At 41.4% G+C, this 23928-nt stretch overlaps 1 protein-coding gene and 1 long non-coding RNA gene across 5 annotated transcripts in view; both read right to left on the minus strand.

Moving 5' to 3' along the window:
* Nucleotides 1-16540, minus strand: part of ANKRD50 (ankyrin repeat domain containing 50) — a 53926-nt gene extending 37386 nt beyond the window's left edge. For 2 of the 4 annotated variants that reach the window (XM_075929863.1, XM_075929862.1), the window contains exons 1-2: nt 16416-16540; nt 14081-15291 (exon numbers count right to left, since the gene is read on the minus strand). In XM_075929863.1, the coding sequence (XP_075785978.1) occupies nt 14081-14559 (479 nt within the window). In that variant the 5' untranslated portion in view covers nt 14560-15291; nt 16416-16540. Of the gene's footprint in view, nt 1-10605; nt 10796-14080; nt 15292-16415 lie in introns of those variants that run through there. The other 2 variants (XM_075929864.1, XM_075929865.1) reach the window with 2 other exon arrangements.
* Nucleotides 2139-10599, minus strand: LOC142829576 (uncharacterized). Its single transcript, XR_012904108.1, has 2 exons — nt 9544-10599; nt 2139-9253 (listed from the first exon to the last, which is right to left on the minus strand). It is a non-coding gene; the product is annotated as an uncharacterized LOC142829576 (long non-coding RNA).
* Nucleotides 16541-23928: the final 7388 nt, after the last annotated feature.

Genomic DNA, 23928 nt, shown 5'->3' on the forward strand with positions numbered 1-23928 from the left:
GAAGGGGCTGGAAACCCCTGACTTATTTCCTCATCCTGCATTTACGACGGTGCACGGCACCTACCATAAATGCAGGTTCGAGTTACGACACCCGACTTGCAACACTTCCTCCGGAACCAATGTGTCACAAGTTGGGGGCCTCCTGTATTGCTTTACAGTCATTTGCACACGTGTAAAATGGGAACTCATTATTCCTTCCTAAATAGAGTACTTTGTATTTGTCCTTATTGAATTTCATCTTATTTACTTGAGACTTTCTCCAGTTTGTATAGTTCACTTTGAATTATAATCCCATCCTCCAAAGCACTTGCAACCCCTCTCATCTTGGTATCATTCAGAAAGTTTGAGTGTACTTTCTATGCCATTGCCTAATAATAATTGATGATGACAATGAACAAAACCAGACCCAGAACAGATGCCATTTCAAAAGTCTTATTAAAGTCAGGATATACCACATCTACTGCCACTCCCATCCCCAAGGCTTGTTACACTTTCAAAGAAAGCTAGCAGGTTGATTTGACATGGTTTGTTCTTGACAGAGCCACACTGAATGGTATTTACCACCTAATTATCTAAATATTTGCAAATGACCTGCTTAATTATTTGTCCCATTAGCTTGCCAGGTGCAGAAGCTAAACTGATCGGTTTGCTCTCTCTTTCCTAATAGTTCATAACATTTTATTAGCTTTTTTGACCAATGTTACATAATGAGCAGATATTTTCAAAGAATTATCCATGATGAGAACAAGATCAAGAGGTAACAGCTAATCTAGAATATTTTGTATGTCTAGTTGGCATGTTTTGCCAATATGCATTACTTTGCACATACCAACGTTGAATTTTGTTTGCCATTTTCCTACTCAGTTACCCCTTTTTTGAGAGATCCCTATAACTCTTCCCTGTCAGTAATTTTGTACAATCAGACTTCCCTCTTATTGCCTGACTACCTACTTTGCTTAGGAATTTGATACCGTCAGAGATTTGAAAATCCAGGTACACTATTTCCATCAGATTACCCTTGTCCATGTGCTTGTTGCCTTTGATTGGTGAAGCTCTTTACGCCTCTCAGAAGTTACGACTCTTTTTCAGCATGTTGTTTTCATCTACATTTCTGACAAATCTGTTTACTATTATTTCACCTGATTTGCCTGACACTGAAGTTAAATGTGCTTACCTGTGATGGCCAGGAACTCCTGTGGAGCCTTTTTTCCCCCAAAGTTGGCATTAAATTATCATCTTCTACTCATGCCTTCAGCGTGCTTAGATGAATACTATTTAGTCCCTGTGATTACTGTTTAATTCATGAATTTGTTTCATATTCTCCTCTGACACCTCACTCTGGGACAGTTCCTTAAATCTATCACCTAAAAGCATGTATCAGGTATGGATCTCTCCTCCACATCCTCTGCAGTGAAGACTAATGTAAAGAATTCATTCAGTTTCTCTGCAATGGCTTTGGCTTCCTGGGGTGTTGCTCTGTACAGCGCCTTGCAAAATAGGGCTCCATTCTTAGTTGTCCCATAGGCCATAACAAACACCATTAAAGACTGAAATGACTTCTAGTCATTTCTAGAAACACAACATTAAATTTAATCATGCTCACAAGAAGTAGAAGTTAGAGGAAGATACACTTTTAGTGGCAGCATTACAGGGAGTATTTTGCAAATGACAAGTTTCTATAGGAAAAGGCAAAGACGACAACTAAACATGACTGTAGTAATCAAACTGTAGCTGAGAATTCTTTACCCTTTAAAGGACTGGAGTAGGTTGCTTATCTTCTTATATTTACAAAGCAGGACATGTTTGCATTGTTTTGGATGTGTAATGTAACCACTGAACATAACCTGTCACTTTGATGTCCAGTTCCTCTTCTTTCCTCATTCTTCCAGAGACACTGACTGTGTGTCACAAATTAAGAATTACCTTAGATGACTAAAATAATGTACACTAAATGATCATTACCTTTTCTTTCATGGTTGTTTCCAACTAGCTTTTAAATGTCCCCTTGAATCTCTCATATGAGTGCAGGGTAATTAGGATTAGCTACAATTCCAAAAACCTCTTTATTTTAAAGGTTTAAAAGTAGTCAAAATACACAATAGATTAAGTCCCTGGAACAAAAATGCCTTATCAGTTTATTTAAAAAAAAGATAATGTTTAAAATTAACCCGTAATCTAGTTAGTCACTGTTCACCACAGTTTCCCAATACGTGAAACTAAAACAACTTCTTTTGCAAAAATTTGAAATTGACAAAAGGCATTATAAAAAGGAATGAGATTTATAAAGAGGTTCTTGACCAGTGATCTCATTTTTACATGCAACAGAACTGATAAAACTACTGAGCTAGTTTTATAACAATTCAATAACAAAATGTATTGCAAAATTAAACAATTTGGTCTTCTTATTGCTTTGGCTACACCAAAAGAAGGACATTGTCCAGGCCACAACTATAATCTGAAACCAAGTTCCCAAAATTTGATGTTTTCTACATTGGTAGTCACTTTACCAAACCATGGACCACCACAAAAGAACAACAAATCTGAGTAGTCTTGTTTTATGTATTGCCCAGAGAGACTGACTTCTATTTAGATCATAAATATTGACTTTCAAAGCAAATATTAACCACAGAAAATGGTGAGAAGGGAGACTAAGGAGCTGGGACACTGAACTATTAAAGAAGAATGCACTCATTTTGACTCTTGACAGATGTATTCTGAATTTATATTTTAGATACTTACCCTTCCCATTCTTCTGTAATCTATATACATTTTAGAAATGTGCATTGAGTCTGTTTGTTCAAGAACCCCTCTTAAACAGTAAGAGCTAGGACCACCAAATGTAGTATGCAACTTCCTCTTATACTAATTTAAATCAAGACCATGGTTTGTTTATGCTAGGAAAACATGACATGCCTGGAATTGAACTGTTTTCCACAACATGAAAAGGGAGGGTCTGAGCGGAGGGACACTATACGCACAGTTACCACTGGGGGCAGCAAGCACAGGGGACAGATATACTACAGAGTGACCATTTGGGGCAGCTATGTCACCAAGGATGTGTCTAACCAAACAGGGCTTGCCATCTTGTCTGCCACATCCTACCTGCCACACCCTGAAAGCAAGTACAGAATCTTAAGACAAATAAAGGATAACCTCTTCATGCCTTCTTCCATGTCACCCACACCACTATGAGTTTTCTTAGCTCACTGTAACAGGATCCCATCCTCTTAAAAACCCACTTCCTTTAAGCCACATGAACACGTAGCCGAGTACAGTTAACCAGTGAGCCTGGGATCATCAATTAACACTTTCAGTTACATACAGCCCTGCACCCCACTACCTCTGATTCAGAGGCAGTGGGAGTGGGAGAACAGGAGCTGGTAGCTTAAATGCTGGCTCCCCACTAGCACCAGCTCCTGTAGAGCTGTTTGCTCCCCCTCCCCCACACTGCTGCCTCTGATACAGAGGCTGCAGAGGAGAGGGGGCTGGCAGGACTTGGTACACATGGAGCCTGGATTTCAAGCCAGCTCCCCATGTGTGCCACCGGCTTCCGCATAGACATCTATCCCTCAGCCTCCCATGCTGCTGCATCTCCCTTGCCTTCCCTCCTGCACTGCTTCCTCAGATAAAGCAAACAGCATGGAGTGTGTGTGGTGGGAGGTAGTACTCGTGGAGATCCAGTTAAGTAGGGCCATCTTAAACATAGTGGAGAGAAATTTATTATAAGAATAGTAGGCTTGGCTTTTTTATATTTACAGTTAGTGTGAAAAAACTGATTACATGAAAGATATTTCAACCACTAAAATATGTAATAGTCTGTTCTACTCTAGTCTGCAGGGGCTGTTTAACTTGTGAAATACTTCACAGGAAAAGCTGGAAGGTTTAAGAGTGCACTGGATGGATAGAAGAAAAAACAATAGTGTTTAAGTACAAGATGAGAAAGGTCTATAACTTGTCTAATTAAAATTCCCTAAGGGAAACGATCTTAGAGCATTTCAAACGGAATAGGTTAAAGCCTAAAATGGTATGTATTATGTTTTCAATGTGTACACAATGAATCCATATATTGGAAAGGAAGACTCCAACTTACCCTTTATAAACACTATTATTTACATGACCCACATATTACAGAGGTTTTATAATAAAAGCTTCTAGAGAAATGTCACCAAGTACTTAATATTTAACTCTGTAATATTCTAGAGCATCAAGCGAGAGAGAGAGAGAGAGAGAGAGAGAGAGAGAGAGAGAGAGAGAGAGAGAGAGAGAACATGAAAGTACAGTATTCTTTACACAAAACACTGATTTATTTATCAGTCTTGAAAACCTTAGATAATCCAATTGTGTTTTAGTTTGCACCCTTGCAAAAATCAACTATGATACTTATCACAAAGTAGGCTGAGATTTCCTTACAGTTAAGTGGGGGCAAAGGTGCATACTTACATTTCTTACGAAAAATACAATTTTACAACAGAAAATTAAAGTTGAGTCAGAACTACCATTTGAGCGGTCAATTTCCCTTTAAACTCATGTGCTGGTTCCTAGCAGAGAAAAAAAAACTTCTCTTCATCTCTGTCAAAATTATCGTCAGCCTATGACTATGTCTAGGCTATATACCTCTTTCGAAAAAGGGATGTAAATCGGACAGATTGAAAGTGCATAATGGCGGCCGTGCGTTCCTTCGAAAACGGGTATTTCAAAAGTGAAACCACTGTCCAGACGTGGTTCTTTCGGGGAAAAAACCCTTTTTCGAAAGACCCGGCACTCCTATCACAAAAGTAGGCTGAGATTTCCTTACAGTTAAGTGGGGGCAATGGTGCATACTCCTATGAGAAGTACAGGATCTTTCGAAAAAAGGTTTCCCCCCCCCCCAAAAGAACCGCGTCTAGACAGCGGTTTCACTTTCAAAATGTCTGTTTTCGAAAGAACACCATTATGCAAATGAAGCATGGGAAATTCAAATCCCAGCTTCATTTGCAATTTCTATCTGCCAATTTACATCCTCCTTTAGAAAGAGGGATGTGGTTTAGATATGTCCTATGTTCTGACCCTGGTGTTATTTTTGGCTTTCAATACTGTTTAGAATAATGTTACTGCATAATTAAAACTACAAGTCAAATGCTATGTTCTTTAACGCAAAACCCAGGAAGTGAGTTACTAGATCATGTTAATTTCTAATTTAATCCAGTTGGTTAAGCACAGAGAAGAGCGGTATTCATTGCAGTCTACTTAACTTATTGCTATCTGCAGTAGTTCAACAAATTTGAGACAGACTGTGACTTATAACAATGTTTAGCTTCAAAGTACAGTAACCCACAAATGATGAAATTAAAGTTTAGTATTATGGGTTTATTTTATTTTGTTTTGTTCCCATTTATCACAGAGCCTGTCTTGGTAAGTTTGGAGCTTTTGATCTAGTGGGTAATAATTGTTTACAGTAAACTGAAAAAAGGTTCGGTGTTGTAACAGTAGACAGCGCCTTCAAAAACTATTTAATATGTAGGAAATAATATTTGCTACATTTAAGCTTCAGTCCAAAAATCTGCAACTACATTAAAAGCAAATGGAACAGAGGGACACAATACAAACATGTATTATTTTGAAAGTCTTGTTGTAGAGAGCTTATTTTAAAAATTTCAAGTTTATAGTATCAGCCTAACACTGAAGGTGGATGTTCTTTGCATGGCATTTCATAGACAGGAACCAACTATTCCAAGCAAAATATTGGTTTTTATGGTTGACTGATACTGAAGTTGAAGAAAAGAGAAAATCTGTTTTAACTATTGTTATATGCAAATTAGACAAAGATTAACACACTTTGGCTTTTATAGAAGATTTGAATATTTAGATATAGAACATGCATGCGCATGTGGACTATTACCCTCTGTTTAAAAAGTGGCCTTTTATATTCACCTATGGCACGTTCAGAGCTTTCCTAAACAGCAGCACAGTGAAATTAGTCACATCAGTTTCACTGACGATCCTTAGAACCCAAAGGACACGTCAAGAGTGACAGAACCACAGCCATTTTACTTTGGTGCTGCCTGGGAAAGCTCTGATCACAACCAACACTGCCTGGAGCATAAGGAAAGAGGATTCCCCTCTCCCTCTCCTCTCCCCCAAAAACCCCACAAACAAACCCAACACCAAAAACATTTCAAAGGCTCAAGTACTGCAGGGAGTGGGGGGGAGGGGCCGAGAGGAGTCGGGGGGAAGTCCCCCACTGGTCCTGTGCTCCCAGGGGCTTCCTTTTGAAATGTACAAGATTATACAATTGAAAGGCTGAGGTGCTGCAGAGAGCACTGGACCAGCAGGAGTCCCTCCCGGCCCCACACTCCGAAAAGGGTTTCGGCCCTTATCGACTAATCAAAAAGTCAATGGAAATCTCATCACCTCTTCAGTTAGTTAATCTAAATATAACATCCCTACTCCAACCTCAGGAGGAGGGGGCGTGGGAGGGAGGGTGAGGCAGCAGCGTCAGACTGGAGTCTTAGCTCAGTGGCATCAAGGCCACAATGCAAGAGACTTTCCCTGGTCCAGCAAATCCCCTCTTTTAGGACCAATCATGTCCCCAGGGTGCCAGACCAGCGAGGTCCAACTTGTAGTAGTGTCTTCACACAGCCAGTAGAATAGATGAAAGGACGGGGAAAGTTATAGCAGACCATCACAAAAACTGCTAGGAGACTCAAATGAGAGACGACAGGGCATGAAGTCAGGTTACCTGACTTGTCGAGAGGAAAATACAAACAATGAGAGCACAGTACAGAAAACAGAAAAATCAATATCCTACTACTTCCCCTAAATCTAGGTTTAACTACTGTAGTTGTCCATGGAGCGCTGCCTATCAATCTAGTTGGTTACCATCCCCACCCTCAGTCTTCCATATCAGCATCTGACTAATACACAGCCTTGGTGGCAGTATCATCTTCCACTAAATTTAGGTCTATTAAAACGGAAAAGCTTGAACACCCATGTACTGCACCCTCAACCTTTACTCTCAAAGTTAAGATCTTTTTCCACATCATTTTAAACATAAGGGCATTAATAACACTGTCAAAGATAGCAGAAGAGATACTATTCAGCATGAAACAGACAGCACTTTAGTTATGCATTAGGGTGGCGGAACCAAAAACACCAGGGAGGAATAAAATAGCAAAGACTCTTCTCACTCTCTTTCAAAGCAGCCAGGATCATCTGGAGACAAAACTCGTGTCTCAGCAGCTGGCCAAGTGGAACTTCATAGTTTCAGATGCCCATTGGTCAAAGGCTAATGTGCAAGTTCAAGCAGCAGGAACTGATGGCAGCAATCATTCAAAAAGCACTTCACTGATGCCTTAATGATAAAGATCTATCACAACTGGTATTTTAAAAATTCAACGGTAAGCAGTATCAATCTAAAGCACAATCTAGTTCATATATTTCCACCATGCTGGCAAATTGCTTCAAATAAATGTAAGACACTCCAAACAATGAAACATTAACTATTAGATCAAGTCTGTGTAATTTCTGAACATTCAAATTGTTATAAGAAGAGCTTATTCATAGTTCTTATTTGATTAGTCATACTACACTTGAGCCAACAAAATGCAAGCTTTTTCCTCGTGCTTTTGACTATGCTCATACAAGCAACAGTAAAAATGGGACTGTAATGCTGATGTAGATTTATGCTCTCAGTGGTCTCCCACACCACTTTTACTTATTAAGTCATTTCTTTTTCTTACTGCAAGCTCTGCAAAGCTCTACATGGGATCTTAAAGCACAGAGTGTTCTTACCACTTAAAAGAAGGTAAAAGCCATCCGGAAATTGGAACTTGGTTGACAACACAACAGCCAGAAAAAAAAAAAATCCAGCTCACTTCCTGCTAGCTATATTGACTCTAACGTTAAGAGGAGGAAAAAAACCAAACAGTACAAGTTGACCTCCCTCATCTGGCATCATCAGGACCTGACCAGTCCCAGAACAAGGGGATTGTCCAGATAAGGGGAGGTCCTTTCCAACATGGTCCATCCTGCTCTCCTGCTCCTAAGCTAGGGCTCTAGGCCCACCCACTGCTGCCTATCCCCGAACTCCGCAGCCAGGGCCAGAGCTGCCAGCCCTTTGCTACTGTGCAGCTGCAGGTGTCGGAACTCCCTGATGCGCATCCACTTCTCCCTCCTGACATGGGGCTCCCAGCTGAGTTGCTGGCCTCTTCAGGCTATGGGGCAGCAGCAGCAGAACTCCCTATACCTGGGCTCTGTGGTCCAGGAACATCTGTGGTCCAGCTGCCAGACCAGAGAGTCCTGGTTAAGGGAGATACGATCTGTAACTTGTCAGCAAAAAACTCAATACACAGATTTAAAATTTGTATTAAAATTTTTTACTATAATGTACAAATGCCCTAGTCCTTTCTACATCTTTTTTCAAACCCACAAGTAATTCCAGAGAACTCAGCTATTAATTGTAGAGGAAGTTACTTACGTACTGGATGACTAAGTTTTTATATGGCAACTTCTATATGCATGATTTACTGCTGCCAAAGCAACATACACCAATACTATATAAGTTTTATTTTGAAACTTAAAAAAGGCCTTAAAAGCAATATACACCTTATTTCAAACTTGCACCCAATAAAATTTTTTCATGAGTGCTCATATAAAAACAGAACATATGTAACCATGCATACTACATACCTGAAGTTCCATTGCTTTAACACCACTGACACAACAAGTTCTACATTAGAATACAAGTTTGATAGAACCAGATTAGATATCCTTTAGATATCTATTGGAAATGGAAGTGAAAACCTTATGGGGCTCTAGAATCAGAACTGAAAGGAACCTCAAGAGGTCATCAATCCTCGCACTCGTGACTGAACCAAGCAGTATCTAGACCACGGATGGGCAATAATTTTTGAAGGGGGCCACTTCACAAATATCATAAGTGGTAGCAGGCCAACCCAGAAGGAACAGGGCTTCATTTGGAAGGTGTGTGGCCGAGAGCTACCCTATCTTGGAACAGAAGGGAGACTGCTGGGGCTAGTCTCCTCCCAGAGTTGTCTGAGGTGGAGGTTTAGAATTCACATAACAGGACTGGTTAAAATGGCTCATGCCTCCCAAGGAACTCCCAGGAAACGGGCTAGCTTGGGGCCAGGAACTGCGAGCCCTTTCAATTGCTTCTATTTAATTGTCCTTTCAATTGCTTATCGATGAGTTGACAAGGACACCTCCGCCTTTGAACTGTGGAAACCCCACAAGGAGCATGGGGGCCAGTGGAGGACTGGCTTCGCGCTCCCTGCAGCTCCTCAGCCTTTGAAATGTACCACAGACCCAGTGGTGCTCTGGTACATTTCAAAAGGTAGCTCCACAGGAAGCATGGGACCAGGAGGGGGAGGGAGAGAACTCCTCCCTCAGGCCTCTCGCTCCCTGCAGTGCCTCAGATTTTGAAATGTACAAGAGCCCCACTGGGTCTGTGGTGCATTTCAAAGGCTGAGGAGCTGCAGGGAGCGCGAAGCCAGTCCTCCACTGGCCCCCAAGCAAAATCTCAGCGGAACCAGCATGAGTGGAGACAGTTGCTGATAGAGGCAGCAAGGGGCCGGGGAGAGCAGCTAGTCACATCACTAGTTGACTAGTCGAGTTATGCTTAACAGATATTCAATTACATCCCTTGCAGATACCTCTACCTTAAATATTATTTTCATACACTTTCTGTATTACTGCTATTTTAGAAATCAGCATACGAGGAGCAACAATGTGGCCATGGACAGATCCCACAATACTTTAATTGGTACAGAAAGTTCAAATATCACCTTATTTGGTAATTCTTCTGGTCCCTTATTTTCTTTTGTAGCCCTTTCAAATAAATTTAGTTTCAAACCACCACGCAAAAACTGAACAGAAACTCCAAGTTTATATTATGTTTTAATTTTTGCTATTGTAATGCTTTAAGAAAAATGAGATATGTGCTCATTAAACACAATTTTAACTTGTGTTACAGCTACATAGTGCACTAGAATGTCCAATAAATAAACTATTACATTTAGAGATAAGTTTGAAGTATTATCTACTACAGAGCATAGTGATAGTGCATTATAAACACCTGCACATTAGTGCCTGGAAAAATATACTGATAGTAGTGGAGATTAATCCTATACTCATATTACAGGTACAGGAGTCAGTAGAAGTAAAAGCTTCCCTACTTAATGGGTAGGGAAACAACTATTCTTCTAACACTAGCTATCATGGTAAAGCAAATAAGATAATTTAGGTCAGCTAAGGTGGACACATGAGCATTGAGATAACTGAATCTTTCCACTTCTCAGCCACTGACCCACCCAAACAGCCATTATGTAGCAAGTAGTAAGAGTCTAACCTTATTTGAATTTTGACATGAGCTAGGAGGGGAATTATTTAATTAAAGTAACATGAATCTTCTAGTCTCCCACGGGCTTCAATTTTTGTCCTCAGCCTTTTTATATTCCTTGTAATATTATGCACTCTTTAGTGTCCCCCATTCCAGTTCCCTTTCATTTTATTAGTATCTGGTCCCTTTTACTTCAACCTTTACTCTTATTTTCTTTCAATTTAAACTTTGCTCTGCACCTTTAAATCCACAAAGAATAAGGGTTTTACCTTGTTTCAGGAGCCAGGGAATCCCACAGAAGATTACATCTGTACCTGAGTTGCTCCTTTGTACAAAACACTTAGTGGTATCAGCAGAGCAGAATCTTGTCACTGTCATAATGCTCCTGCTGGCACCAGTGGAAAAGGTGTGTGTGCAGAAAGAGCATAGGCATGTTACTCTGCTGAGATTGAAGGTGTTCTGTGAGGGATAAGGAAATAGGATAAAAAGGAGAGGCAGACTCTTGCTTCTTTTCTGCTTTCTTCCCTCCATTATACTGGGTCTACATCTTAAGCTCTCAGCAGCAGAAAGTGGCAACTGCATTTGCTAACTGTTAGTGTTGCAGCAAGCTTCCTAGTAAAGAACCATGTACAGAAACGTGATCTGAGATATTCGGGGCAAAAAGTACAGACCCAGGATGAGCATAGCAAACACAAAAAGAAGAGGACTAGGAGAATACAAGTAAAAGGACTGCAGTCAAACAGCAAGGAATACTGATATAGAACCATGTTCAGTCTTCATTCCCTTTGTCAACAGGAACTATTTTCAATCATTGTATATATAAACTTTGAAGACAAAGAACAGACTATATAATTTTGAAAGTTTATATAGTTTCAAAGTTTAAAAATCAGGATCAATCTAACATTAAAAGTTAGTGTACAAAATCATGTAAAAGACCAATATCTCTCTCAAGAAATGAATAATGTACCAGTAATCAAGTGTTTGAAGAATAAGGGTAATTGTTTTTATTAGTATCACCTCTGTTTTTCAAAACTGGATGCTTAAAGTTGGACTCAAATCCATACTGAGGCCAGTCTACACTATAAGCTTCTGTTGGAATACTTGTGTCAGTCAGGGGTGGGAAGAGGTGTCATTCTTGACTGACACAGCTGTGCCAGCATGTCTCTCTCCTAAATGTGGTTTTACTATACCAGTACAAAGCACATATCAGTCAGTATAGCTGCATCAACAGAAACACTTTACCCGTATAATATTCTAAAGCAGGAGAGTGCTCCTTGTGTAGACATGGACTAAGTTACATCAAGAGGTCCAATTTAAACTTAAGACTTCTAACACAGAGTTTTGGTTTTCTTAAGTAAAATTATAGCCTCCTCTGATATTTTCTGCACTTAAATTAAACCTAAAGCTTTGATCCTTGCAGTGTCTTTTGAATCTAGAATATCTAAAGGAAACAAATACCGAATGGAAGAGTTAAGAATCAAAGCAAGAACTTCAGCTTCTGTGTTCATTCACAGACTGTGCTTATCAGAAAACGTGCTTATCAAAAAGAAGAGTGCCCAAAAGCAGCACTACCAAGAGCAATTCCTTTATTTTGCATCCAATGACTGACATTTATCAGGACGCCTTGTCAAAATTGCCACTGATCTAATTTTTCTTTAAACTGTGCAACCTTTTAAAGAACGGTTTCAAAGGAAGTAGATATATTAAAAACTGAATTTAGTTTGATTTTATCTTTTCTCAGAAAAAAATAAAATACAAAGTTTGAAAAGCCTCATTTTTCTGGGCTACAATTATACTGTTCAGTATGCATCAAAAAATCAAAGCATGTCATGATTGCTAAAAGGGAGTTTTTCAGCACATAGCAAGTGACAATGTGAAATGTCTATTACACAGTATTTACTAAGAAGTTTTGTTTTTCAGTTCTGTCAAACAGTAAGTTGGGTCTAAGTTAAACTTTGAAAGAACCTGAAATTAGGGAAGAAAAATGTTCTAGGCCACAAGCCTCTTTAGATTTATATACAAAATATTTACCATTCTAGCCTATGAACTTGCAATGGGGTATGCACGAGTAGAGCCCTGCTTTTGCATGGAATCCACTAACTACTGCCCATCATGAGCTAGTGCTGGTATCTAATTTCAAAGCTAGGTATTAGTCACTTTGATTTCTCTTGTTGCAGCTGCTGGAAATGAAAATATACTACTAGCATTTGGAGTACTAAGCAGATGTGCGGCTATGAGAATTTTAGATTGTAAAAGGCACTGAAAAAAAGTTAAAAAGGCAAGAGAGATTAGGAGCTGCAGATGCCTATAACTTTCTTGATCTATCTTCATGTGGGTCTATTTTAAACTTTAGTGAGGGATTGGGATACGAGTGATCAACTTAATACTTGTGAAAAAAGTTGGTTTGAAAGCATTGGAGACGTAAATCCTATTTATCCACAGGGCAAAAACAGAACAGGCATTATAATGCAAGCTATCCTCACTCCACTTTGGCTATGTTCAGGTGCTGTGCTACAATCTCTCTGCCTGTTTAGCTAAGGGAAGGAAAAAATTCTTAAGATGATTCTTGTAATGTGGACATTAGTCCACTAAGGATTCAGAAACCATTGAAAAGTTTACACTTGCTACTTAAGAGTCATAACTTAGCTAGTATTACTTGGAAAAGTTTCCTACCAATGACCTACTGGTAAAAATGCTAGTATTCCACTTCACATACTGTATTGAGTCACACCATCTTTACTTTTATTGTCTTCACTTTAACTGGTGAGATGAAATTAACCTCTCGTGAATCCATACAAAAAACCAAAAAAAAAACCAAAAGAGCACCTAGTGTTGTGATCAAGAATACACACTAAGATCTTTGTGTATGCTGCTTTACAAACACTGTGACCATCAAAATGCTGGTGTACATAAAAGGCTTTCCACAGTATATAGAACACATTTTTGTATTACAAGGGGCACGGATGGCAGAAAAGAATACTGCATACCTGAGTTAGTCTTTAAAGTGCTACATTGTCCTGCATTTTGCTTCAACTACCCCAGACTAACACGGCTACATTTCTATCACTGATCTCCCTCAGTTATTCAGTTTCTACAATTTTACGAAAATAAAGAGGGCCACATCTTACATTTCTTTTATACAACATGGATTTTTCTAGCTTTTTCTTTTAAATCTCCAGAAAGAATCGTTTTGATTCTGTACCACCTTATACTATGAAAAGGCGGTGACTCCTTAATTTGCATAACTAGTGCAATCCATGAATATTTAAGTGGGATATATTAATTTAAACCTCAACATTTTCCTACCTAATCTTGTGGGATACAGACAGGTCTTTGAGCCAGGATAGCAATTTCTAAGGTCTATCTAGTCCATTATCCTGTCTGACAGTGGCAAGTACCAGATACTTGAGAGGAAATACAAGAACTTCACAGTATGGAGATATGGGATAATCTGCACTCTGCTGAGCTCTAGCTGTTATTCTCTATGGCCCTATCCCTTCAAAAAATATTTTACAGTTTTAGGTATTTGTTTATATTGCTGTATTTTGAAATAAAGAACTGAGAGAGCTATGAGAATAGGAAGTTAGATTTTTTTCATGAATGTTTTGTAAGCTATAGGAGCAATCCATGAAGATCAACAAGCCATGAAGCTATAAAAAGACACGCAATTTTTTCCTGCCTATAAATGCTATAGGGTCTTTGGGTAAGAGGCACCATTTAAACACAACATGGTTTTATTATTACCTTTTAAATGCTTCAGCAGGATTTCTTTCACATTCTCCAGGCTGCAAGAGACTTTGAACTGCAGGATCTCTTAGTTTGTCTTCATATCCCTGTATCAATCCATTGCAGCAGATTTGGGTAACTAAACCTCTAATAAACGCTCCAACACATAGTGTATCAGAGTCTTGGGCCCTGCAAAAATGGAAAGCTAAAGCTTGGCGATGCAAGCCTCTTTGTAGGCTTGCAGGTGAGCTTGGCCACAATAATTCAGTACTGAGGGCTGTCTTTCCACTACCAGGCCCTCCTACCAACAATACACCCCAGGCAGTTCCTTTCCCAGAGACAACACCAGCATTATTCCCAGAATTTCCCACAAGAGATGATTTGTTGGCAGCAGTGTTGCTGCAGTTAGCTTTCTCCTGAAGGCAGTGCTGAAGCTTGTGGAAAACCCATTCCCTACAGTAAAACTGCTTCCCTTGCAGCAAACTGGTTTGAGCCATTTTGTAGACTTTCGTCCCTGGGATTGGTCATAAGCAGCAATACACCTTCAACATCTTAAAGTCTGGATATAAGAAGCCATCTTTAAACAAACACATCTGCATGGAACAAGTCACAGGATGACACTGAGTTAACCTTCTTGTAAAACTGAACAGCTTCTTTATAAGACAATGAGAGTCTTTCCACTCAGACACTTTATCATGGTAAGAGTGTTGCTTGTTCAATTGCTCATGCAAGAAAGCAATGCCTGGTACCAAGGCTCAATAATACTTCTCATATGGCTCAAAAGGCAATAACTCCATGACTTCATCTGTAGTTATACAGCTGTGTATGTTCCCAAAGTACAGAGGAGACAATACATCTGGAGAAACTGATTTTTTTTTCAGTACGTACTAGATGTCTCAATTCCAAATGTTAACCTTTCTGGATTTACATAGAGGTAAAACAGTCCACAGTAAAATATAGCTTCTGAGGATTCTATGCAGAAGATTTTTTCCTCAACAATCAAAATTTATATTGCAAACGCGTAGATCTGTACCACTTGTTACAGCGTGATCAATATAAAATACTAAACCTTGAAATTACACATCTGAGCAAATACCAGGGAAGTGCTTCAAATTATGGTCTCTTAGGTAGCAGAACTGATGGGAAAAGGTTAACCTGTCCCTAATGTACTTTCTTCAAAATCCTGGATTCTTCAGTTTTGAAAGATGTCAAAAAGTTCTTCTCTGGACCTACGCAATAAGGAACAAGACAACGATTTTAATTCTAGGTGCAAAATATCACATCACAATTTTATGAGATGTGCTAAAACCAAGAATTCATATTCCTCATTTGTACTCATTTCAAAAGTCTTTAAAGTTAATCTCAAACTTACTGAGGAAAAATACTAGTCAAGGGTTCTCCTACTTCTGCAATGGCTATAAGCTAAAATTAGTACAGTACATTCACATCCTTTGATCTTTTTACAGTAACCACACCACCAGGCAAATGGAAGTAAGTCTCCTATGGATCCCACGGAGGAGACACATGCCCTGTTATTCTCCTACACTAGCAACATTTGTTCATCTGATTATCCGTTTATTTGCTTTTTCCACTGCTGGCTGCATTTTTTTTTAAACACACAACAGCACTGTCCACGGCTCCCTTTACATACTTCTTTGTTCATGATTTGTATGCATTAGGACACACAACAACCTCTCCAGTCACATCTGAACACACCCACTAACACCCTCTTGGTTTATTAACAGCACATGTATGTTATTCTACACTATTCCCCTTGGTCGGGTTCGGTCTTTTCCTCCCTCTTTTTCGGGTTCCTTGCTCTAGGTCTCCAGCGTGAGGCTTCACATTTCGGCTGACACAGAGGCAGGGCTAAAAAGTCACTTCGCCAGGTCCTGCTGGTTGAGCTACATTTTTACACTAGGACTGTCGAAGTGAGCAGCTGGGAGCTCTCCCCCATCTGCTTTTCATGGAGACGTACGCCCTAGCCCCCCCGGGTCCCCACGCAGCAGACAGCCTGTAAGCACACAGCGCCCGGCACAAAGATCCCAGCCAGCGGCAGCCCCGCGCCCCTCCTCCTTCCCGGGTGCGTCCAGCTTTTCCAGGCCCCTAGGCGGCCCGCAGCCCCCCCGGCCCCGCACGCGCGCTGGGTTTCGCCCCCCGCCGCCGAACGCCGCTCAGCCCCTCTGCCTCGCCCGGGGCAGCCCCAGGGACAGACGCAGGCTCAGCCCCCCTCGCTCCGCTGCGGGCTCGAACGGAAGCGGCCGCGGCGGCAGCCGCCGCCCGGCTCCCCAGCCCGGCCGCCCCCATCCCACCCCGGCTGCTGGGGAAGGGGCCGCCGCAGCCGCTCGGTTACCGTCTCCGGCCGCCGCCGCTGCCCCGTCCCCTCCCTCGTTCTCGCGGCTGAGCCGAGCCCCGGGCTCCGTGACTGTCTGAGCCCGTCTGCCCCGCTCGGCTCCTCCCTGACCCGCCCCGCCCGGCGCGCGACGCCACGCCCCTCCTCCTCTGGGCCACGCCCCTCCTCTCGGCGCCGGCCCCGCCCCTTGGCCCTCTCTGGAGCGTGCGGCGGCGGTTGGCGAGGGGGCGTGGCGGGGCAGATGCTGCGTGACATCTGGGGAAGGAACTAGTGCGGAGCGGAGGGAGATGATGAGTTGCGTCGCGCGTATCCTTCCACGACCTTGTTACCCACTCGCCGCCGTCTGCCTGCGGCTTTGTCCTGCAGCCTGAGTCGCGGCTCTGCGCCCCTCCCCCGCGCCCGTGGCCGAACTACCGGCCAGAGCCGCAGCACTCAGCCCCCCCCCCCCAGCAACCGCCCGGTGCAGCCCATTGGCACCTGCCGCAGCGGCCTGCGATAGTCGGAGGGGGGGGGGGTCACAAGGCTCCCCCCTCCATTTGCCCCCATTATCTGGGGGAAGGGTCACAGCCTCAGAGTTGTTAGATGCCTGAACGCGGGCTCCCCGCCGCTCCGCCGGTGCGCACACATGAGCAAGAAGCAGCTGCGCTGGCGGTGCACGGGGGAAGCCTGGAGCAGATTAGGGGTCCCGCCTTCTAAGTCATAAAATGAAGCTCCCTTTGGGTGTGTCAGCCCCACCACCAGAATTTGGGATAAAGGCCCCCCCCCGTTTCACCTCTTCCCCTGCACTGCCTGCCACAGGCCTGGGGCTGGGGGCGCTCGTGCACCCCTTGGCTTGAGGTGGTTTCTGTTGCATACAGGACAGCTTGCTATAAACATTGTTCCAGCGCTCCTACCCCCAGTGGATAGGTCAGAAAGCCTCCCAACGCTAGCTTGGCTCAGAGCAGCTTCTGTTTTCCATCTGGGGGAAGCCCTGTAGGTGGCAGCAGCCCAGGGCTGGAGGGTCTGTTCCACGTGCCTGTTCTCAATCTGTTTACAGGGGTCTACAAGCCATCATCCAAAACTTAGCTGCAAAAAAGCACACCGTTTGCAGCCAAGTACAAAAAATGAAGATGAAGGCTCATAAAACAGCAATTCTAACTGTACAGATGCAGAAAGAATGCATTTAGATTTGCTGTATCCCTTGAATTCTTTTTTGTTTAACTAAACTTACTCTTTCCTGCCACTCCATTGCCTTTTCTCATTTTACACTGAGTTGTCCCATTTCAAACACCAAATTTCATTTTACTGACAGAAAGTGTAGCCTTGCCAAGCCAATTCTCACAAATTACTTGCTGTAATGTGATTTTGGACAATTTTCCCTTGCTGCTCATGAATCATTTAAGCCAAAATCATAGCTTTGCCAAGTCTGCTGTTGCTGCTAGGAGGGCTGATATGCTGATCAGCAAAACCAAAGAGTTCACACTTTATGAGGAGTGGGAGATTACCAACTGCTGTCTACAGTCTGTCCCATTCACAGGGCATAGGAAGGGGAGTTGGAGAGTAAGGGGAAAAGCATTATTGCCAGCCTTCTGTACAGGGGCAGAAGAAGATTTTGAGATCTGGATTTGCTCTAGGTTGCAAGGATAAGGCAGTGCCACACACTTGAAAGGATATTGCTTCCCTGCTTCAGACTAAAGATGCCAGAAAACAGGATCGTGGCAAAAATGGGGGGTAATGAGGGAATAGGGTGACAAGAAATAAATCGGTGGGTGCAAGAAAGATGGGGATGCCTTCCAACAGCAGAAAGGGAGTGTGGAACTCAGCTTCCCTGCCCCCATTTTATTGTATGATTTCAGACTGAATTTTTAACATGATACACGCAAAATTTGGATAGAGAAGAGGGTTGCATTTCACTCACAAGTTAAAAATAGACAAGCATGTTATGTTTGCTAACCATGGTTTTCTCATCTCTTGCAGTTGTTTGCATTCTTTATGGAAGGTTTTTCATTGATGTCAGTGAGTGGTGGATCAAATCCAATATCCTCGCTACACGGTGCTCACACACTAGCATGACCTGTGAATTTTCACGTCAGGACAGTGTGGTATATGCAGACACTCCAGCAGTGCCGGACCAAGCTGTAATTGCGCCCTGGGCTGCAGGCGCGTGACGCATGCGCGGCCCGACCCCGGGCACATGGCACCCCTTACCACTTCAATCAGGCGCTCCCCATAGGTTGGCGCCCCGGGCAGCTGCCCGGCTAGCCCCCCCTTAATCCGGCCCTGCACTCTAGTGGTTCAGTGGTGATCACAGCAATTCCTAAGTGGATCTAACTTTTAGGCAAAATCATTGGAACAACACGGACTAAAGCCAGAAGTAGCACAGCTCAGGCCAGTGTCTTGGAACTTGGGTTAGTGGCCAAGGGAGGCCTGTGGTGACTTGGGCCAGGAGGCAGCTTGAGGCTGGCCAGCTGGCAGCCCAAGTATCAAGAAAAGAAAAGAGCTGAGGATTAGGACAGTTTGGCTGGGGCTCCTCTGGCTACTGAATGGGGACTGAGAAGGGCTTTGGAATCCAAAGGGGAATAGAAGGAATGGGAGAGGAGCAGGGCCTTGGGCAGAAGGGACATGGCTGGGGAGCTAGCCTCCAGGACAAGAGCATGCACGTTCCATCCAAGAGTGGAGCACATCACCAAAGATGCAAGGGGATCAGTGTCACAGATTGTCACATCCCATCTGTGCACTGCTGTTGTAGATGGGTATGTCTAGACTACAGAGCTTTTCCGGGATACCAGAAGTAGCCTGGAAAAGCTCTGCCGTGTCCAAGGAATGTGTCTGCTTTTCTGAAAAAAAATGTTGGAAAAGCGGATGCGTTTTGACGGCATCCCTGTAAAACTCGTTTCAGAAGAAGGTTTTTTCCCAACATTTGGCCCCATGTAGACAGGCCAAATGTCAGAAAAGCCTCTTTTGGAAGAAAAGCGGGAAAAGATATGCAAATTGTGGTTTTCAATTTGCATATTTTTTTCTGACTTTTCTTTGTAATGTAGTCATAGCCGATATGCTGGTCATAGAATATGAGAGAGATAAGGTGACTGAGGTGATTTTTTTTTTAAAGGATCAGCTTCTGTTGGTGAGCGAGACAAGCTGTTGATCTACACGGAGCTCTTCTTCAGGTCTGGAAAAGGTACTATGTGTCACAACTAAATACAAGATGGAACAGATACTTTAAATAAATAGCTAGCACACATTCTAGAAGATCATTCAATGTGCCCCTTAACATCTCTGTAGTCATAGGACAAAAAGGGAGGGGGATTTATGAGTTACAGATTGTTCTAACAAGCCGTAAATCCAGTATCTTTATTAAGACCATGATTTATTTTATTTTTTTAGTGTCTAACAAGGTAATTCATTTCAGCTCCCAGGCTAGTTTTCTGAAAGCCCAAAGAGCTGGCGGGAGGCAGTGGCACAGTCCAGTCAGTGCTGAAGGCGATCTGGCCCCATCTCTGCTCGAGGGCCAGCCACTTCCAGGAGTGCAGAGCCACCTCCCTTTAGCTTGCTCAATGGCTCCATAATTCCCCTATTCATAGTGTGTTATGCACACTGTATAATGCACACTCTAAATATATATACATCTCCGATGCTTGATCATACAATATTTTATGCACACACATTCAATTTAATTCAGCACAGATTTTACATACAAAAGTCGGCAGATTTGAAATCATCACACCCTTATAAACAGCTTCACAGTTTTCCTGGCATGTGCTATAAAAGTTTCAGTATGTGGTGATTATATATATATAAATTACATGCTTCATGAGAAATTGTGAAGTAGGCCTGGGGTAAGGTCATCTATTGAAACATAGTTATGTTTTCAATTTAGCCCTATTAATTACTTTCCCAAGTATAATTGAATGATTTCCATTGTAAGTGTTGCTTAGTTTAAAATGCTCTCATGTGTTCCTATGTTTCTTGCGCAGATCAAATTTTTGAGGAAGAAGATGAACTGGCTGGTGCGAAAACAAGAAGATACATAACTAAGGATATTAGGATGAAATCAGGGAATACCAAACATAATCAGAGTGTTAGGTAGGGTTGCCAGGTGTCCGGTTTTGAACCGGACAGTCCAGTACTTGAGCTTTCTATTCGGGAAACAAATTGAGAAAATATAAATGAGAAAATATAAATGTCTGGTATTTTCTAAATAAGTTGTAATGTAGATTGTGATGTCATATCAAGTGTGTCTAGTATTTTTGTTGAAACCACCTGGCAACCCTAGTGTTAGGACACCATTAACAAAAACATCTTTCAAACTCTATGATGTTTTCCTCAAAGTGACAAAAATGGCATAATTTGAAATATTTACTGTTGCGAAATGTGTTCCAGCATAGGAATGGACGTCGTAGTGCTTTTGTATATCAATCTTCTATGATTCCTGTTTGCTAGGCCCTGGTTCAGCAAGACTGAGCCATTCCCCTAAATTCAATGAGACTATTCATTGTTTAAGTTTAAGCACATGCTTAAATCCCTTACTGAATAAGAGGCATTTGTGAACAATGGGGAAGCAGTTCCCTGAACTCAGTGCTTAATTTGTGCCAAGGCTTGCCGGGGCTGAACTCCAGTGGCTCTAGGCTTGGTAGTTCATAGCCCCAGCACTTCTGGAAATGTCATGTCAGTTATTAAAGCCAAAACAAAACAAAACATGCTGGAGTCTCAGTACCTTTTTCATTACAAATTAAGCACTGCCTGTCAGAGATTATTTTGTATAAGCGGGTTGACTCTTCACTCAGTTGCATGTTCTATTGTCACTTAGCTGTGCAAGGAAAAAATTCCTTTCATATAATATTTTAAGCACAGACATATGAATTACTCTGTAAAACTGAGCTAGGTTTCCATCAACTGATGATGTAAAGGTATTCATAGGGAGGGAAAAATTACAATCACTAGCATAGTTGACTGGTGGTATCATCCAAGTGCACTACCCCCTTGTGCCCCTGCAAAAACTCTAATTTCTAAATTGGATGCTCCTTCATGCCCCCTCCCTGTTCCTCTGGGTGGCCCTTCCTACACCTCCTCCCTACGATCACCAGACAAGAGTTTGAAAGAGAGAATTTTAATGCCAGGTAATTACAATACATGGCAGCCTACAGAGTGCTGTCTCTTCATGGGCCAAACAAAAGAGGAAGCTTTCTCTATTTTTCACAGCTCATGCTTCCAAAGTGTGATTTACTCTAGCCCAGTCCTGCAAAAAAAAAATCACTTTTTATAAGCTACAGTTGCAGGTCTGATATGGGCTTACAGAAATAAATAGCCATTTTTCACTAGGAAATAAAAATAGATGCTGCATCTTGTTTTCATTTCTGCCATGAATTTCCTCATTTTCCCTTCTCTTTTCTAATATGACCCTAATGTAGGGAGCTAAGAGGTAGGCCTTTTCTATTCCACTGTTGTCTTCACTCTGATATTTGTTCAGAAAAGACAAACATGGAAAGGTGATTTACTGCTTTCTTGCCAAACAAGGGAGAAGCTCTCCACTCTGCATACCACATGTCATCTGACTTATAACTGAAAAAAAAAGCCAAAGAACCTGTGTGTGTGCAATCTTACCATGTGAGATTATGACATTCTATTCCTTACTGAGTCAAAGTATTCACTCAGATATCAAATATTTAACAATATTCCCATTATGCATAGATGCTGGAACTACAGGTGACAGCCCCACCTCCCCAGGCTTGACCTGGTTTCCATCATATACTGGGTTTACAGTTTGGTTCAATGTCTTTTAGCACCCACACTATACAAATTGTTCTAACATCTCTGCCATTGTGTTATGATACAGAATGCCGATAAATCCCGTGACCTTGAAGATTTGCTGCAAAATCCATCTACTTCCTCTGGTTTTGTGAAGACTGAAGGGTGTATTTGTTGAGTGTCTTTAGGAAGGCATATTTTATTTGTAATATTTGACCAGCTAGTACTCTGTAGTTTTAGCTGTGTGTCTGGAATTTGATTTTATGAATTGCCATTTTAAACTGTGTATCATTTGGTAATTTGTCAATACCAAAAAGAATAAAATAAAATGACATTGAAATAAAAGGAAAAAAACATAACCATGAAAGTTTCAGAAATGCATGTGAACACAGAGCTTCCATGATATTCATTAGCTGTCCAAGCCAGTCTATATACTTGAACATTGATGCCTACCCAGAAGCTTGTGTATTTCATCTTTCCTTCCTGCCCCAGCATAATGTAATATCTAATACATCTGTATTATAATGTACATTATAATGTAATTTACTATTCCATTTAATAACAGTGGCAACAGAAAAGACAATTCAAAATTAACAATAAAGTGTAATATTTTGGAAAACAGCTGTTGCTGTTGATAACTAGTTCTGTTAAATGAAAATGTACAAGGAACTGCAAAGCACTTAAATGCCATTAAATGATGTCATGAAAATTCACTTGGAGTGGAAAAGAAAATCAGTCAGCAGTAAGCAATAGGAGAAAACTAAATCAAGGAAGTGACCTTTCATATGAGTTGGTTCAGAAATATATTCAATATGATTCACAGACTGCCTATGACCAGGATAATCAGATTCTCAAGCATAAGGAATAATATTTATATGAATGATGAAAATGACTACAATAACAGAGGAAATTATGTTAAAGTAAAATTTTACACAAGTTTAGGGAAATCTAACATAAATATTGTTTATTTTACACTAATATCTTTAAGTAAGCTGTGTATGTATGTATCTGTATTTTTTGTGCCTAAATTGACCAATGTGTGCTATGAACATCTGACAAGTTGTACATTCTGGGGCTTATAGAGCAACACTGATGCTATGTCTACACAGCAGTGTTATTTTAGGATAACTGACATTATTCCAAAATATTCCAAAATAACATAGTCTACATGTCGAAATAATGTCCAGCCAGAGGATTTCTTACTCCGACTCCCGTAACCGTCATTTTATGAGGTGTAAGGGAAGTCAGGGGAAGAGTGCTCTCTCGAAATAACTGCTGTCTAGACAGTGCCAAAAGTCGAAATAAGCTATTTCAACTTAAGCTGCGCAAGTGTAGCTCAAGTTGCATAGCTTAGTTTGAGTTTAGCCCTGCTGTGTAGACGTGCCCTGAGACACTTAAGGGCTATTCCTAATTTTGCACCTGACTTGTCTGTCATTGGGCAAGTGTAGACATACCCCAAGATACCTCATTGATAGTTTAGGTTACCTTTCTAAGTCTCTTTTATAACACCAGGCTTGTGATTAAATGTAGTACGGGATCTCACACAATATTATTAATGATGTTGGAAGATTAGATTAAAGCTAAATTAAATTTTCATTTTATAGATCTAATATCTTGCACCCAATAAAATTAATAATAAATGTCCTGTTAACTTCAAAAGGAGCAAATTGTTCCCTATTTAAGTATCAAATCTTTCAATCATTTTGCAGCTGTCTTGAGGATCTCCAGAGAACCCACATTTTTGAAAAATTTCAGAGTATAGTGGTGATTAGTATCTCTCAGGATTTGA

The sequence above is a fragment of the Pelodiscus sinensis genome, chromosome 5, assembly GCF_049634645.1.
Source record: "Pelodiscus sinensis isolate JC-2024 chromosome 5, ASM4963464v1, whole genome shotgun sequence".
Lineage (NCBI taxonomy): Eukaryota > Metazoa > Chordata > Testudines > Trionychidae > Pelodiscus > Pelodiscus sinensis.